The 13,816-nt window shown below is 55.6% G+C and overlaps 1 protein-coding gene across 1 annotated transcript; it reads left to right on the top strand.

Annotated features, from left to right (window-relative positions):
* Positions 1–6,944: 6,944 nt before the first annotated feature.
* Positions 6,945–8,417, top strand: LOC127392299 (C-C motif chemokine 5-like). The gene is made up of 3 exons (XM_051636067.1): positions 6,945–7,017; positions 7,495–7,606; positions 8,330–8,417. The coding sequence occupies exons 1-3, from the start codon at positions 6,945–6,947 to the stop codon at positions 8,415–8,417; spliced, it is 273 nt and encodes a 90-aa protein (XP_051492027.1).
* The last annotated feature ends 5,399 nt before the right edge of the window (positions 8,418–13,816 follow it).

The raw sequence follows: 13,816 nt of genomic DNA, 5'->3' as shown, positions 1-13,816 counted from the left end.
CAGGAAAGAAGTTCTTCCTCATGTTGAGGTGGAACTTCCTGGGCTCCAGTTTGAGTCCATTGCCCTAAATCAAATAGTGAAAACCTGAAAGCAGAGGCAGAGTCTAATGTTTCTTTGCAGAAGAGGAAGAAGAGGGCATGTCTCATGACAGACTTTGTGGTTTTCTCTCTTGCGTAACCCTGGAAAATGCTCTTTATTACCAGAGAAGAGCTGTCAGTTCTCTGTTTAACTCTGGCTTTTCTATAAATACATCCTGTTCTTTCTACCAGGCCAGGTTATTTTGTCTGTAAATACCACAAGAACTGGAGATGAATATGGGTGTTCAGTGGTGATGACACAAGATCAGGTAAGAAAAAAGTCAATAAAAGAAAAAAAAAAACCAAACAACAAAAAGCACCTCTGAGAAATATTGTGGGAATTCTGGCCAGTGCAACTGAAATCTGAGTCCAGCCAGGTTGCAAGAACCAGTTAATTAATATGGTTTCCACAGGTTTCCTCCATATCCTTTTGTCTGGGCTCTGAAGGTTTCCAGACCACACTTTTTAACCTCCTTAACTGCTTCATACCTCTCCATCAAGCTCTGGTCCCCTCCAAGCCCCTTTGTTGGGGTACCACTGCTATTCAGGACCCTCTGCTCCTCCTCTGGTCCTCTCCACTTTCCTCTGTTGAGGTCTAAATCCCCCTCTCCTTCCCATAAGCACTGTGGACCCCTCCAGACCCCCCCTTATAGGCTCCAGGTCCCGCTCTGTCCCCTGGGCAGGGTGACAGCCACGGGCTCCTGTGGGGACCTCCTGAGCCAGCTGCTGTGATGGCCCCGAGGTGAAGGCGTTGGGCTTGAAATCCAGGGAGGTTTCCCTGCACGGGTTAAAGTCCTTCTCACAGTGGGAGCAGCTTTCACTTGGCAGCCCCTGCCCTCCTGTCCCTGGGAGGGACAGCGGGACACACACCTGGCACCCCCACGGAGGAACCCTGCATGTCCATTCTGGTCCTGATCTCCCAGGGAGCCTCCAGCTTTAGGAAAGGGAAAAGACAGTGTCCAGGGGAGCAGCCACGTCACCCTGCTCACCAGAGCTGTGTCACCCTGCTCCCTACAGCTGTGTCACCCTGTTCCCCACAGCCTGTTACCCTGCTCCTCACAGCCCACCACAGGCTGCTGTCTGGCCCCCACCTGGGTTATTTTCCTGCTGGGGGTGCAGCCCGATGGCCGTTGGGTGACAAGAGGGTGCTGCCACCCCAAAAATGTATCCCAGCTGATCCGTCCCCATGCACTGGCTGTGGGAGCTCCTCCTGGCATCACAGAATGTCAGGGGCTGGAAGGCACCTCTGAAGACCATCAAGTCCAACCCCCCTGCCAGAGCAGGACCAAAACTAGGGCAGGTCACTCAGAAAGGCTTCCAGACAGGTCTGGAAAGTCTGCAGAGAAGGAGACTCCACAGCCTCTCTGGGCAGCCTGTCCCAGGGCTCTGTCACCCTCACAGGAAAGAAGTTCTTCCTCATGGTGAGGTGGAACTTCCTGGGCTCCAGTTTGAAACCATTGCTCCTTGTCCTGTCACAGGGCACAAGTGACAAGAGCTTGTCCCTGCCTTCTTGATGCCCTCATGTATTGATAGACATTAATTAGATCCCCCCTCAGTCTTCTCCTCTCTAGACTGAACAACCCCAGCTCTGCTGAACCCCAGGAGTCACCTTTGGGCTGCGATCCCCCCCAGGAAAAGGCTGGGACTGGTGGTGGGTGCTGGAACCCCCTTCCCTGGCCGGGAATCCACCCAGGCCATGGCAGTGGGGGTGCCAAATCCTGACCACTAGACCACCAGGGATGAGGTGGAGGAAGTGAAGAACCTGTTGGTAGCCACCAATCAAGCCCTGGAAGGAGAGGGACACTTGGACCCCACAGCCCAAGGAGAGGAGCAGATGGGATGGATGCCCCAGCCTTTCACAGGACTTCACCTGCTTCTTGCTGAGAGCTGAGGCACTGGAAGACCCTGTGTGCAAGAGGATGCCACAGCTGCCAGGCATGGGAAACAGGAGGTGGCCATGCCAGGACTCTGATCCCGGAAAGCCAAGGGCAGTTTTGGGGAGAGCAATGATGGCCAATGGTTCAAGGACAGACTTGGCAGTCCCCTGGGGTTCACCAAGTGAACCAACTGTGTCCTGGGCTGCATAGCAGCATGATCAGAAGGGTGAAGGAGGAGATTGTCCCCTCTGCTCAGCTCTGGTGAAACCCCCCTGCAGGTCTTGGTCCAGATCTGTGGTCCTCAAAACTACAAGGACATGGAGCTCCTGGACAGAGTCCAGAGGAGGCCATGGAGATGATCCAAGGGTTGGAGCAGCTCTGCTCTGGAGACAGGCTGGGAGAGTTGGAGCTGTTCAGCCTGGAGGGCAGCTCTGGGCCCCTCACTGCAGGAAGGACCTGGAGGTGCTGGAGCAGGTCCAGGGGAGACAACGAGGCTGGGGAAGGGACCAGAGGGAAAGTCTTACAGGGAGAGGCTGAGGGAGCTGGGGGTGTTGAGCCTGGAAAAGGGGAGACTCAGGGGGGACCTTCTCACTCTCTGCAACCACCTGGAGGGAGGTTGTGCTCAGGTGGGGTTGGGCTCTTCTCCCAGGCCAGCAGTGACAGGACAAGAGGGCCTGGCCTGAAGCTGCTCCAGGGGAGGTTTAGGTGGGATATCAGGAAACACTTCCCATGGAGAGGGTGATCAGACATTGGGATGGGCTGCCCAGGGAAGTGGTGGAGGCAGCATCCCTGGAGGTGTTCAAGGAAAGGCTGGAGGTGGCACTTGGTGCCATGGTCTGGAGATGTGGGGGTGTTGGTCACAGGCTGGACTTGATGATCTTAAAGGTCTTTTCCAGCCTTGGTGGTTCTGTGGTTCTGTGTCTCCAGACACCGAGGATGGCCCAAGGGTGCCAGGAGCCCTGCCTGTTCCTGGAGGAGACCCCCGGGGTCCCTGGGGAGCAGGGGGAACGCTGTGGGTGGGTGATGGATGGAGCAGCCCTGACAGAGCAGGAGCGGGAGGGCTCCAGGAACACTGCCCGCAGGAGGCAGCAGAGGTGCCCTGTGCCCCAGGAGGAAAGCGGGAGAGGAACATCGGGACTGGCAGAAACCAGAGCCCACCGAGAGGGGAACCCTCCTCAGGGCCTGTCTTGTCCCGTGCATCTCCCTAGAGCGGCCAGTGCAGGGTCCCTGCCCATCTGCTCTGCCCGGGGACATGGACGGGCTGAATCAATGGGCTGAGGTCAATTGTAAGAAGTTCAACAAGGTCAAGTGCCAGGTCCTTTCCTTCATGCGCCACAACAAGCTCAGAACACACTCCAGGCTTGGGGATGAGTGGCTGGGAAGTTCTCAGGGGAAAAGGACCTGGGGGTGCTGGTTGACAGCAGCTGGGTATGAGCCAGTCAAGCAGGTCACCAGCATCCTGACCTGCACCAGCACCAGTGTGGCCAGCAGGACCAGGGATTGTCCCCCTGTGCTCTGCACTGGTGGGGCTGCACCTCAAATCCTGGGGTCAGGTCTGGGCTCCTCACAACAAGAAGGACCTTGAGGGGCTTGAGCGTGTCCAGGGAAGGGCAATGGAGCTGGGGAAGGGGCTGGAGCACAAGTGTGAGCAGGAGCAGCTGAGGGAGCTGGGGATTCAGCCTGGAGACAAGGAGGTGAGGGGAGACCTGCTGGCTCTGCAGCTGCCTGAGAGGAGGTTGGAGGGTTGGAGCCAGGGGGGTCGGGCTCTGCTCCCCAGGAGCAAGTGATGGGACAAGAGGAAATGGCCTCAAGTTGTGCCAGGGGAGGTTCAGCTTGGATCTTGAGAACAATTTCTTCCCCAAAGGGCTGTCAGGGCCTGGCCCAGGCTGCCCAGGGCAGGGGTGGGGTCCCCATCCCTGGAGGGGTTTCAAAGCCAAGTAAATGTGATGCTGAAGGACATGAGTCAGTGGTGGCCTTGGCAGGCCTGGGGACTTGGTGATCTTAAAGGACTTTTCCAACCAAAATTATTTGATGACCTGAGGTCCCCAAGGGCCTCCCTGCAGCCCTTCCAGGACACAGTCTGCAGTTGCAGTAGGGCCTCTGGCATCCAGCTCCCCAGTCCTCATGGTTCCCTGATCTCTCCCCAGATTTCTCTGCAATGTCTGGTGGATTCCACCCTTCGCTTGTGTCACCACCTTTCCCTGAGGAGCTGCCCTGCAGTGAGCAGGAGAGGGCAAAGGGAGACAGCAGGTCCCCTGGGAGGAGTGCAAAGCAGGAGGAGACTGGGGAGAAGTGTCACCCTCCAGCAAGAGCTGCCTGGAGCAAGGATGGAGCCACGATGAAGGGTCTGGCATCTTTCCATCACTCTGGTGTCTCTGCCGTGATTGTCAGGGCTGCAGAATGCACCTCCAGAAACCTGCACAGGGCCAAAGCCCCCAGCGAGGGGCAAGGCTGGGCTGTGCAAAGGTCACAGCATCACAGAATCATCCTGTTTGAAAAGGACCTTGAAGATCATCAAGTCCAACCACACCCTAAATCCACCAAGCATAACCTAAATCTACCCATGCAGTGCTTAAATCATGTCCCTCAGCACCACATGTGTTTCTTTGAAACACGTCCAGAATCATTCCATCCCTTGGACATGTTGGGTGGGGGTAAGATGGAGCTGGTGTGGGCTGAGGCTCAGCCACCCTGTGCTTTCAGAAGGATCAGCAGATGTCATGGTTTCAATTGCCTCCAGCAGCTTGAAGGGCACCTGAGCTCGGCAGCCTTGCGGTTGGTGGAGCGTCAGTATCACTCTGTGGTTTCTTAGATCTTTATCTGGACCTGTCAGAGATTCTATCATAGACAGTAACGGCTCCTTCCTCCTCCAGCCATTCTGGTCATATGAAAACAGGTTCACTTGCACGTCCCGTAGCAGGACAGTCTCTGTGATGGCAGGGGAAGGGGAGATGGGTGACCACCACTCCACCAAACGCAGCAAGGAAGCCCAGGAGTGTGTGGGGTGGTGAGGCAGGTGGTGGGGGTGGAAGAGTTACTAGAACAGGCACTTTGAAAGAGACATCCCAGCCCCAGGCTCAGCCCTGGGGCAGCAGGGACAGGCCAAGGCTCAGTACAAACATCTGCTGTTGCAAGGAGAGGGGGCTGAGCTGCATCATCTGGCTTTGCACCCCTCCATGGAGCTGTGGCATGAACAACACCCACCTAAGCTGGACTGGAACAAGCTCCCCAGGGAGGTGGTCACAGCACCAACCTGCCTGAGTTCAAGAAGCCTTTGGATGATGCTCTCAGGCACAGGGTGTGATTCTTGGGATGCCCTACACAGGGACAGGATTTGGACTCAATGATCCTGATGGGTCCCTTCCAATCCAGCACATTCTATGATTCTGTGATTAATTAGCCAGAACATGAGGCTAATTGCAATGCTGGGACACATGCAGTGTGGGACAAGCAAGAATTCACCTCTGAGAGTGAGGCAAATTCCAGCTGAGATGTTGTCCCTTGCAAGCACTGAGCACCTGCAGAACGTTGCTGTGCTGCCCCAAGATGCCACCACCACCTCCTTGTGACAAGACTGTGGTGTCAGTCACTTGGTTCAGCTCCAGGTCCTTCTCATGCTGTTGAAGGCAGGAGTCCTGAGGGTCCCCAGGTCCCCAGGACACCACCACCCCCAGCCCCATGAGAACAGCTCCTGGGGAGGATGAATTGGGAAAGCCATGGACCCTTGCCCACCCCTGGCCTGGCCTGGCCTGTAGGGACCTTCTTGCCCAGCCATGGGGACATTGTTGTGGAGGGGACACTGTGGGGAAGCAGCCCCAGCACACCCAGACACAAGAAGCTCTCTGAGGGCCCCATGCAGACCCACACGATGTGGTGGGGGAGAAGGAGAGTGGGAGCAGCTCTCTCCTGCAGTCCCTGGGGTGTAACTGGGGCCACGGGGCAGTGAGGAAACCCCAGGGGGACCAGCTTCAGGTGCCTTGTGAACTGTCACTGGGCACGAAAATACCAGAGAAACCACAGCCTGGACAACGTGGTGCCTGTTGCAGAGAAGAGGGAGGTGGAAAAAAAGGGGAAATGCTCCCTGGGGCATCCTGGAAAGCCCATGGTGGGCAGGGCAAGCACAGGGGGCTCTGGGGGGACAATACCATGTGCCCCATGATGGTGAGGGGGCAAGAGGGGACAGGAAAACACATTTGTATCAGAGCTGGTCCCTCTCATCTCCCCAGGCAGGAGAACCCCCTGCTCTGCCTTCTGCATCCCACCTTGTACCACCCTGGCACTTGGGTTTGCCCCTTGTCTCTGGGAGAAGACTATTTGTGGAGTGAAACCACCGAGTCAGGCTTCCCCAGCTCCCCTTACTGCCTGGGGGGGGTTGTTAGGAGGGCTCTGGGGGTCCCCAGCTCCATCCTGGGAGCACAGCTTGTAAGATTTTGTGGTTTATGGTGCCAAGACTGCCAGCCCACGTCTCCAGGCAGTGTCCGGGGTGCCAGCCGTCTGTGCTGCCCGCACAAGGCGTGCCTGCTGCCCACGCTGCCCACCACGAGGCTGGGGTCCTTGAAAAGGAGACTTGAGGCCCTTCCGACCCTTTGGGGAGGATGTCGAGATGACTTTGATGAGGACCTGCTGTTGTGTTGGCGAATTAGTGTGAACCTGCAGCGCAAGGGTGGTTTCATATCCTGTCTTGGTCAGCACAGCCCTCAGGCGGGTGTCAGTCTGCTCAGACTTACCTTGCCTTACACTGAGGCTCTTCTGGTATTTCCTAGATCTGCTGCTTCCTTTTTTAATTTTTTTTTTCAGCATTTCCGAGGCCAAGGTGGTGTGACATCAGCTCTGTTGCCCTCTGGAAACTCCACTCCAGGCCTTGAGATCTGACTGACGGGGCCGGCAACCATCCCCATAAAAAGCAAGGACCAAACCAGCACTTCACACCAGACACAGGAGGAATCTGCTGAGGTCCAGTCTCTGCCCTTGCAGCTCATCTCTGTCCATCATGAAGGTCTCTGCAGTGTCCCTCTCCATCATCTTCATCGCTGCCCTCCTTCCTCAGGCCTCTCCTGCTCCAAGTGAGTACAGCAGCTCTCTCGGGGTGGATTTTTGCTCTCACTGGCTATAATTTTGAAGCAGAACTGGAAGAATGGAGCTGCAAATTTTGGAAGCCTGTATGAACACTTTCTCCTTCTCTCCTGAGACTTCATTTCTAGCATTTTTATCTTAGACAACAATTTTACTGCTAAGTATCAAAGCTTCCAGGTCTCATCTCCCCTGGTTTTGTTGTTGAGTTTTAGGGGTGGTCCCAGGGTGACCAGAGGAATTTTTATCATTGGAAGTGGGTGGAAAACATGTAACAAGCAATCCCAGCAAGGGCTTTAATTAAGCTTTGGTGTTCACAGCAATTTCTTGCTGACTTTTTGGGGAAATGGGAAGCAGAAGAAGGCTCCACAGCTGATGAAGGGTATGGTTGCCCAAGCTCTTGGCTGGGGAATGTGCAGTTGATTGAGTTGATGAGTAAAGCTCACGCTGGCTTTCCCCATCTCTTCCAGTTGGGGCTGACACAACTGTGTGCTGCTTCAGCTACACCTTACGAAAGCTGCCCCAGAGTCATGTGAAGGATTATTTCTACACCAGCAGCAAATGCTCCCAGCCAGCAGTTGTGTAAGTACAGACCCCTGCTCTGGGCTCTGGGGAAAGGCTCTGCCAGCTTTGGGGGTCTTTGCTTCTCTTCCAGTGGGGCCAAGAGCATGTGGGTTGAGGTACATGGAGTAAGGGAAGAGGGCTGCCACCACGGTTCCCTTGAATACTCATCATGAGTATTCATTCATGAGAAATGAGTGGTCTCCTTGGTTGCTTGAACCATCCTGATGCTGGGAATAAGATGTGGGAAGGACCTCCCTGCGAAGCCAGCAGGACCTCCCAGTGCTGATCATAGAATCACGGAATCCTAGACTGGTTTGGGTTGGAAGGGACCTTAAAGATCATCCAGTCCCACCCCCCTGCCATGGGCAGGGACACCTCCCACCAGCCCAGGTTGCTCCAAGCCCCATCCAACCTGGCCTTGAACACCTCCAGGGATGGGGCAGCCACAGCTTCTCTGGTGTGATGCTTGCAAGACTTGCACCTGAGATTCCAGCTGTCCCTGAACTGCATTCAGGCTCACCTCCCCACTGAATGTGGCCAAGAATATCTGAGCATGGGGAGGCTCTTCAGGGGACCTTGATCTCTCCCTGTCCTCTGGATTTTAACAGGCTCTGCAGCCCCCTGCTGCTTGGGAGTTCTGAAGATGGGAACCTGGAGGGGACATGATCCCCTTGAGAGCTAACCCTGATCACACAGGGCAGGTCAGCATCTGCAATAACACCTCCTTGCCTGACTTGACAGGTTCATCACCAGGAAGGACCGGGAGGTCTGTGCTAATCCTGATGCCAGGTGGGTGAAGGAATATGTGAACACCCTGGAGCTGCAGTGAGCACGGGGAGATGAGAGGTCTCTGCCTTGGAGAATTCCTGCAAGACCGTCTTGGCACAGACCTAGAATTCCTGCTATTGAGCACAAGGACCTACTGAGCCACCTTGGGACCCCTGAAGTTCCCTTTGTCTTGCAGAAATGTCATTTAGCCATGATAATTTAGACGCTTATGAACAGCCTTGCTGGGGGAACTCCTGGCCTTGCAGACCACTCCTGGTGTAACCTGCTGTGTGCCAGGTGGCTAAACTGTCCCCTTCTTCTGCCTCCACTGCCAAAATGGGAGGGTGATTTTACCCCCAGAGCTATTTGTGGGAAGTGGTCTGTCAAAATTAGGGGTGAGTGTTGCCATGTAAAGCCAGGCTGCCTCCAAGCCAGCCAGCTGAACCTTGGTCATGCATGAACCTTGCCATGGTCCTGCAGATGTTGTGAGTAAGCCCTGTGTCCCCAGCAGAGAAAGTGATAAGGTTCTCTGCTTGCTCACAGGATGCTCATTGTGGAACCACATTGTCCAGCTTTGGTCTCCAAACTGTTTCTTGCTGGTGCCAAAACAATAAAGATTTTTATTTTCCCTCTGTGTCAGCTCTGGAAGATTCAAAGTGACTCCACTCCTGGGGGTCCCCACAGCCTGGGACTGTATTCCCAGTGCAGGGAATGGGTATGGGAACCTTGCAGACCCTGAGAGGACAGGGGAGGCTGCCAGTGACCAGGATAAAAGTCCCCAGAGAGGACCAGAGAGGACCCCATGGCTGCCTCAGCCATGAGGATCTGCAAGGGACCTTGGAAGCCTTGAGCATCCTCCCAGCAAGAGCAGACAGTGGAGGGAGCCCTGAGATGTCTGGACATAAAGAGCTAGTGCCACCATCCGAACTGATCTTGCCCTTGCATCCTGACAGGGCTCCTGCCTTCCTGCTGCCCAGCTGCTGAGGGATGGAGGGGGTTCCAAGGGTCCCAGGAGTGGAGGGGGCCCAAGCATCCCAGGGATGGAGAAAAGAAGGTTCCAGGGAGACCACAGAGCACCTTCCATTACCTGAAGGGGCTCCAAGAAAGCTGGGGAGGGACTTCGGACAAGGGCAGGGAGGGATGGGACAAGAAGGAACAGTTTCAAGCTGAAAGAGGGGAGATTTAAATGAGATCTTAGGAAGAAATTCTTGACTATGAGGGTGGTGAGACCCTGGCCCAGGTTGCCCAGGGAAGCTGTGGCTGCCCCATCCCTGGCAGTGTTGAAGGGCAGGTTGGATGGGGCTCACCAGACACTGGCCATGGATGGGAAAGAAGGGGAGAAGCAGCAGGAAGGGACTTGACTTCCATGATCCCTGACCTCACACAGAGCTTGTGTAGATACATGGAATGGAATATTTTGGTCAGTTCTGCTGCCCATCTAGTCCACTCCTCCCTACAGGAGGGCTGTAGATACAACTTTCCTGGTGACCTTGCAACCCTGGCAGTAACTGAAACATTAGAGCATTATCAGTCCACTGGCTGGAACATTTGCTGCTGGTTAGGAGAGTGCTCAGTGAAGAAAAAAAAAAAAATCAGTAAAAGGAAAATTTGCTTCATCCTGGACATTCCACCCCTCATTCCACACTCCATATATTACATGTAGGCTCTATATTCTACCAGCTGTCAAATTAAGGGTTCTCCCCCAGAGCCAGATGCTCTTGAGGGACACACTGTACATGTGCTGCACGTGCAGCACCACACAGCTGTGTCCTGGGCACAGCATGGATGTGTAGGGCCAGCAGGGAAGAAGCACTCCCAGTAGGCCATGCTGCAGACCAAGGAGTCAGAGCAGCTCGTGCCTGTTCCTCAGGTTACCATCATGATCCCTTCTTCTTCCAGGAGAGGAAAAACCAACACAAAGACGGAGGTGGATTCACCTGGAGCAGAGAAGGATTGGGGGCAGAGGACAGCAAGGAGAGCAAGATTCAACCAGAGACAACTTTATGTTCCCATCAGGACCTAAGCAGATACACAGACTTTCTTTGTGCTCAGCACTTACCCAGCAAGTCCCCACTTTCCCCAGGGAAGCATCAATGATGGGATGTATAAATGGGTGGGTTTAGGAGAATGGCTTCTTAAGTGACACGGAGCTGCCAGAACATGGGCAGTGTAGGTTGGAAAGAGAACCCAAAGAGGCTGAGCTGTGAGGCCAAGGTCAAACCATCATCTGTCAAAAGAGCTGCAGGGAGAGCCTGTGTCAGGATGTACATCCCTCAACATAGGAGGTGCTTCAGCAGTGTCAGCTAGAAATAACCACAACTGTCCTTGTGTTGAGAAGAAAAGCTGAAAGTCAGAGAAGGTGAGAACTGCCCCACGGGGGCTGCTGGAGAGGGGCTAGGGAATGGGGTAAGGAACAGAGGCCATCAGGGAGATGATGCAGCCACTGGGTCTGCAGATCTACACAGCTCACATCTCTTCCCAGGGCTTCTCCAGCTCCTCTGAGAGAAAGGGGACAGCCACAGGATTCGTGATGTCAAAAAGACCAGAGAGAACTGGGCTACAGAGTGCTTTGCCCATGACACCATGAGGGTCTTGTGACCTTCTGGGTACCTTCTGCCACAGCAGGCAGGGAAGGAAAAGCCTGTGGTTGGTCCAGCAGAGTCAACCTGCCAGTCTCCATGGGAGCAGCTGGCCTCAGCTTTTGTCCACCTCTGCACACGAGGAGCCTGTTGGCTGAACAATGGTCACTTTCCAGCAGGCACCTGGGAGCTGAGCTCTTCCCTTGCCTCTCAGCTGGACTCTCATTTCTTCAGCTCAGATCATGGTGAACCATTTGGCCTTTGGGTCCTGACTTGCATCTTGAGCCATAATCCCTGGCTCCATGCTTCCCTGTGCCATATGTCCCACACACAGTCTCATCCCAGCTCACATCCCATGTTGCAACGTGAATGTCCCTGAAATGCTTGCAGAGCAAAGAAGCCTGCAGGAAAGGGAGAGCTGGGCCACCAGAGCTGAGGTGGAGAAGGGTGTCAAGGCCAGGGACTGGGCTATAGCTGAGCCACCTCCTGCAGATTTCTGTGCAGCAGGAATGGGCTTGTGCTGCCCAGGCTCCAGGACAGGACCATCAAGAATGGCTGATACATCCTCTGGATGCAGAAGCTCTCAAGGTGTGTCCAAGTGGCCCCTGCAGGCTGTCCTCTGCAGCCCGGAGCTGCCAGCAGACTAGAGGCTGCAGGTGGGCTGCTCCATCTGCAGCTCAGCCCTGGGCCACCATTGCTCCTTTGCTCCTGCCTGGGCCCATCCCCATGGCCAGCACAGGCAGAGAGCAGCACGGGAGGCCTGGGGACACCGGCTGGGTCTGTGGTCCCCGGGCAGAGGGACCTGCCCAGGTGGTGCAAGAGGAGATGGACCTGGAGCAGGGGGAGCAGGGGTCCTGGAGCAGGGGGAGCAGGGGTCCTGGAGCAGGGGGAGCAGGGGACCTGGAGCAGGGGTCCTGGAGCAGGGGGAGCAGGGGTCCTGGAGCAGGGGGAGCAGGGGTTCTGGAGCAGGGGTCCTGGAGCAGACTGGCCTGGCTGCTGCTCCTGGAGCTGCTGGAAGGAAACCGAAACCAAAAAGGACAGAGAGGGAAATTCCCACGTGCTCTGGGCTCCTGGCCAGGGACTGCCTGGAGCTGCAGTGCCAAGTCATCCTGCCTCTCCAGCCTGTCCCCTGCAGCCCGCACCTGGGTCAAACCTCAGACCCCCCCAGTCCTCCCTTCGCAGGGCCTGGACCCCACATCAGAGCCTGTTTGGGGCTCCTTCAGCACCTCCTCCTCCACATAAATGCTGACTGGACGTGGAGTAGGCACAGGGCTTGGGATGTCCTCAGGGGTCGAGGAGGTCCCAGCACCCCCTTCCATGTCTCCTCACCTGCCCAGCCCTGGCAGCAGCTCCTCTCCATCCCCCCCACCACACAGTGGCCACGCTATGCTCCTGTTTCATGGCCCAGTGGGAAGCCCTGCTCAGGGTACCCCCCTCTGGTGAGCTCTGTGTCTCCCTCACCATGGTGAGGCTGGGAGAAGATTTTTGCTGGCCCACCTTGTCCCTGCTTGGACCTGACCCACTCTGCTAGGACCCTGTGCCAGGGGAGTGCAGGGACCTTGCCAGGGGTGAGGGAGCCTGTGCCTTTGCTCAGCAGAGCAGACAGGAGCCATCCCCATGGAGCTGTAGAGAAGCCCTCCATGTGGACCCCACATCACCAGCACCATCTCCTGGGACACAACTGGGGCCTGGGGCTGCTCTTTGCTGGGATGCTGCTCCTTGGGAGCCCCATCAGCCCTCCTCCCCACAGCCAGCTTTCCAGCCTGGAAAACACAGGACTAGAGGGAAATCACAAGACGTGGAGGTGCTTTCCCAGCCCCAGGGCTGCCAAGTCTCATCTCTAGCTGCAGGGGAATGTTTATATTACAGATTTTAAATAATGCTCTTTTTTCTGCATTAGCTAGGGAGACAAAATACCAACTGGGAGAGGATGGCTTCAAGGCCAGGCCAGCCCTAGATGACTGTGCTGTTGGGGGTCATTTCTTCTCTGTGTGCAGAAGCAGAGGAGTGCAGAGCATGACTGCACCAGCCAAGCTGTGCCCAGCCCCTTGCTTTTGCCCTTGGGACCTGCTCCATCCCATCCATGTGGCCATGCAAAGTCACATCCTGGGAATGACTGCAGCAGGTTTCTCAGAATCCCAGAATAGTCAGGGTTGGAAGGGACCTCTGGAGATCATCTAGTCCAAGCTCCCTGCCAGAGAAGGTTCACCCAGACAGGTTGCACATGGTGGTGTCCAGGTGGGTTTGGAACGTCTGCAGAGAAGGAGCCTCCACAGCCTCTCTGGGCAGCCTGTCCCAGGGCTCTGTCACCCTCACAGGAAAGAAGTTTTTCCTGATGTTTAGGTCGAACCTCTTGTGTTCCAGCTTGTGCCCATTGCCCCTTGTCCTGTCACTGGGAACTACTGAAAAGAGTCTGGCCCAATCTCCTGACACTCCCTGTAGATGTTTATAAGCACTGATGAGATCCTCCCTCAGCCTCCTCTTCTCCAGGCTGACCAGCCCCAGCTCTCTCAGGCTTTCCTCATGGGGCAGGTGCTCCAGTCCCCTCATCATCTTTGTGACCCTGCTCTGGACTCTCTCCAGTAATTCTTTATCCTTCGTGAACTAGGCAGCCCAGAACTGGATGCAATATTCCAGATGAGGTTTCACCAGGGCAGAGGGGAAGGAATTGTTTCCTGGTGGCTGTTTTACCCCTGAACCCTTCCCTTTGTTTTACAGGTGGGGAAGTGAGGAACAACCCCTGCTGGGGTGGTCAGAAAGGAAGCTCCAGGACCAGTCTGGGATGTGACTTGGGCTGGGAGCCATGAGCCAGCGCATGGGACGTGCCTGGGGTGTGGGGAGAGCATGATCATGTCAGTAAAAGGCCTGTATGTGCAAACAA

Source organism: Apus apus, chromosome 18, assembly GCF_020740795.1.
Source record: "Apus apus isolate bApuApu2 chromosome 18, bApuApu2.pri.cur, whole genome shotgun sequence".
In the NCBI taxonomy this organism is placed as follows: Eukaryota; Metazoa; Chordata; class Aves; order Apodiformes; family Apodidae; genus Apus; species Apus apus.
The sequence above is the reverse complement of the archived record's forward strand: the minus strand, read 5'-3'. Positions and strand labels throughout refer to the sequence as shown.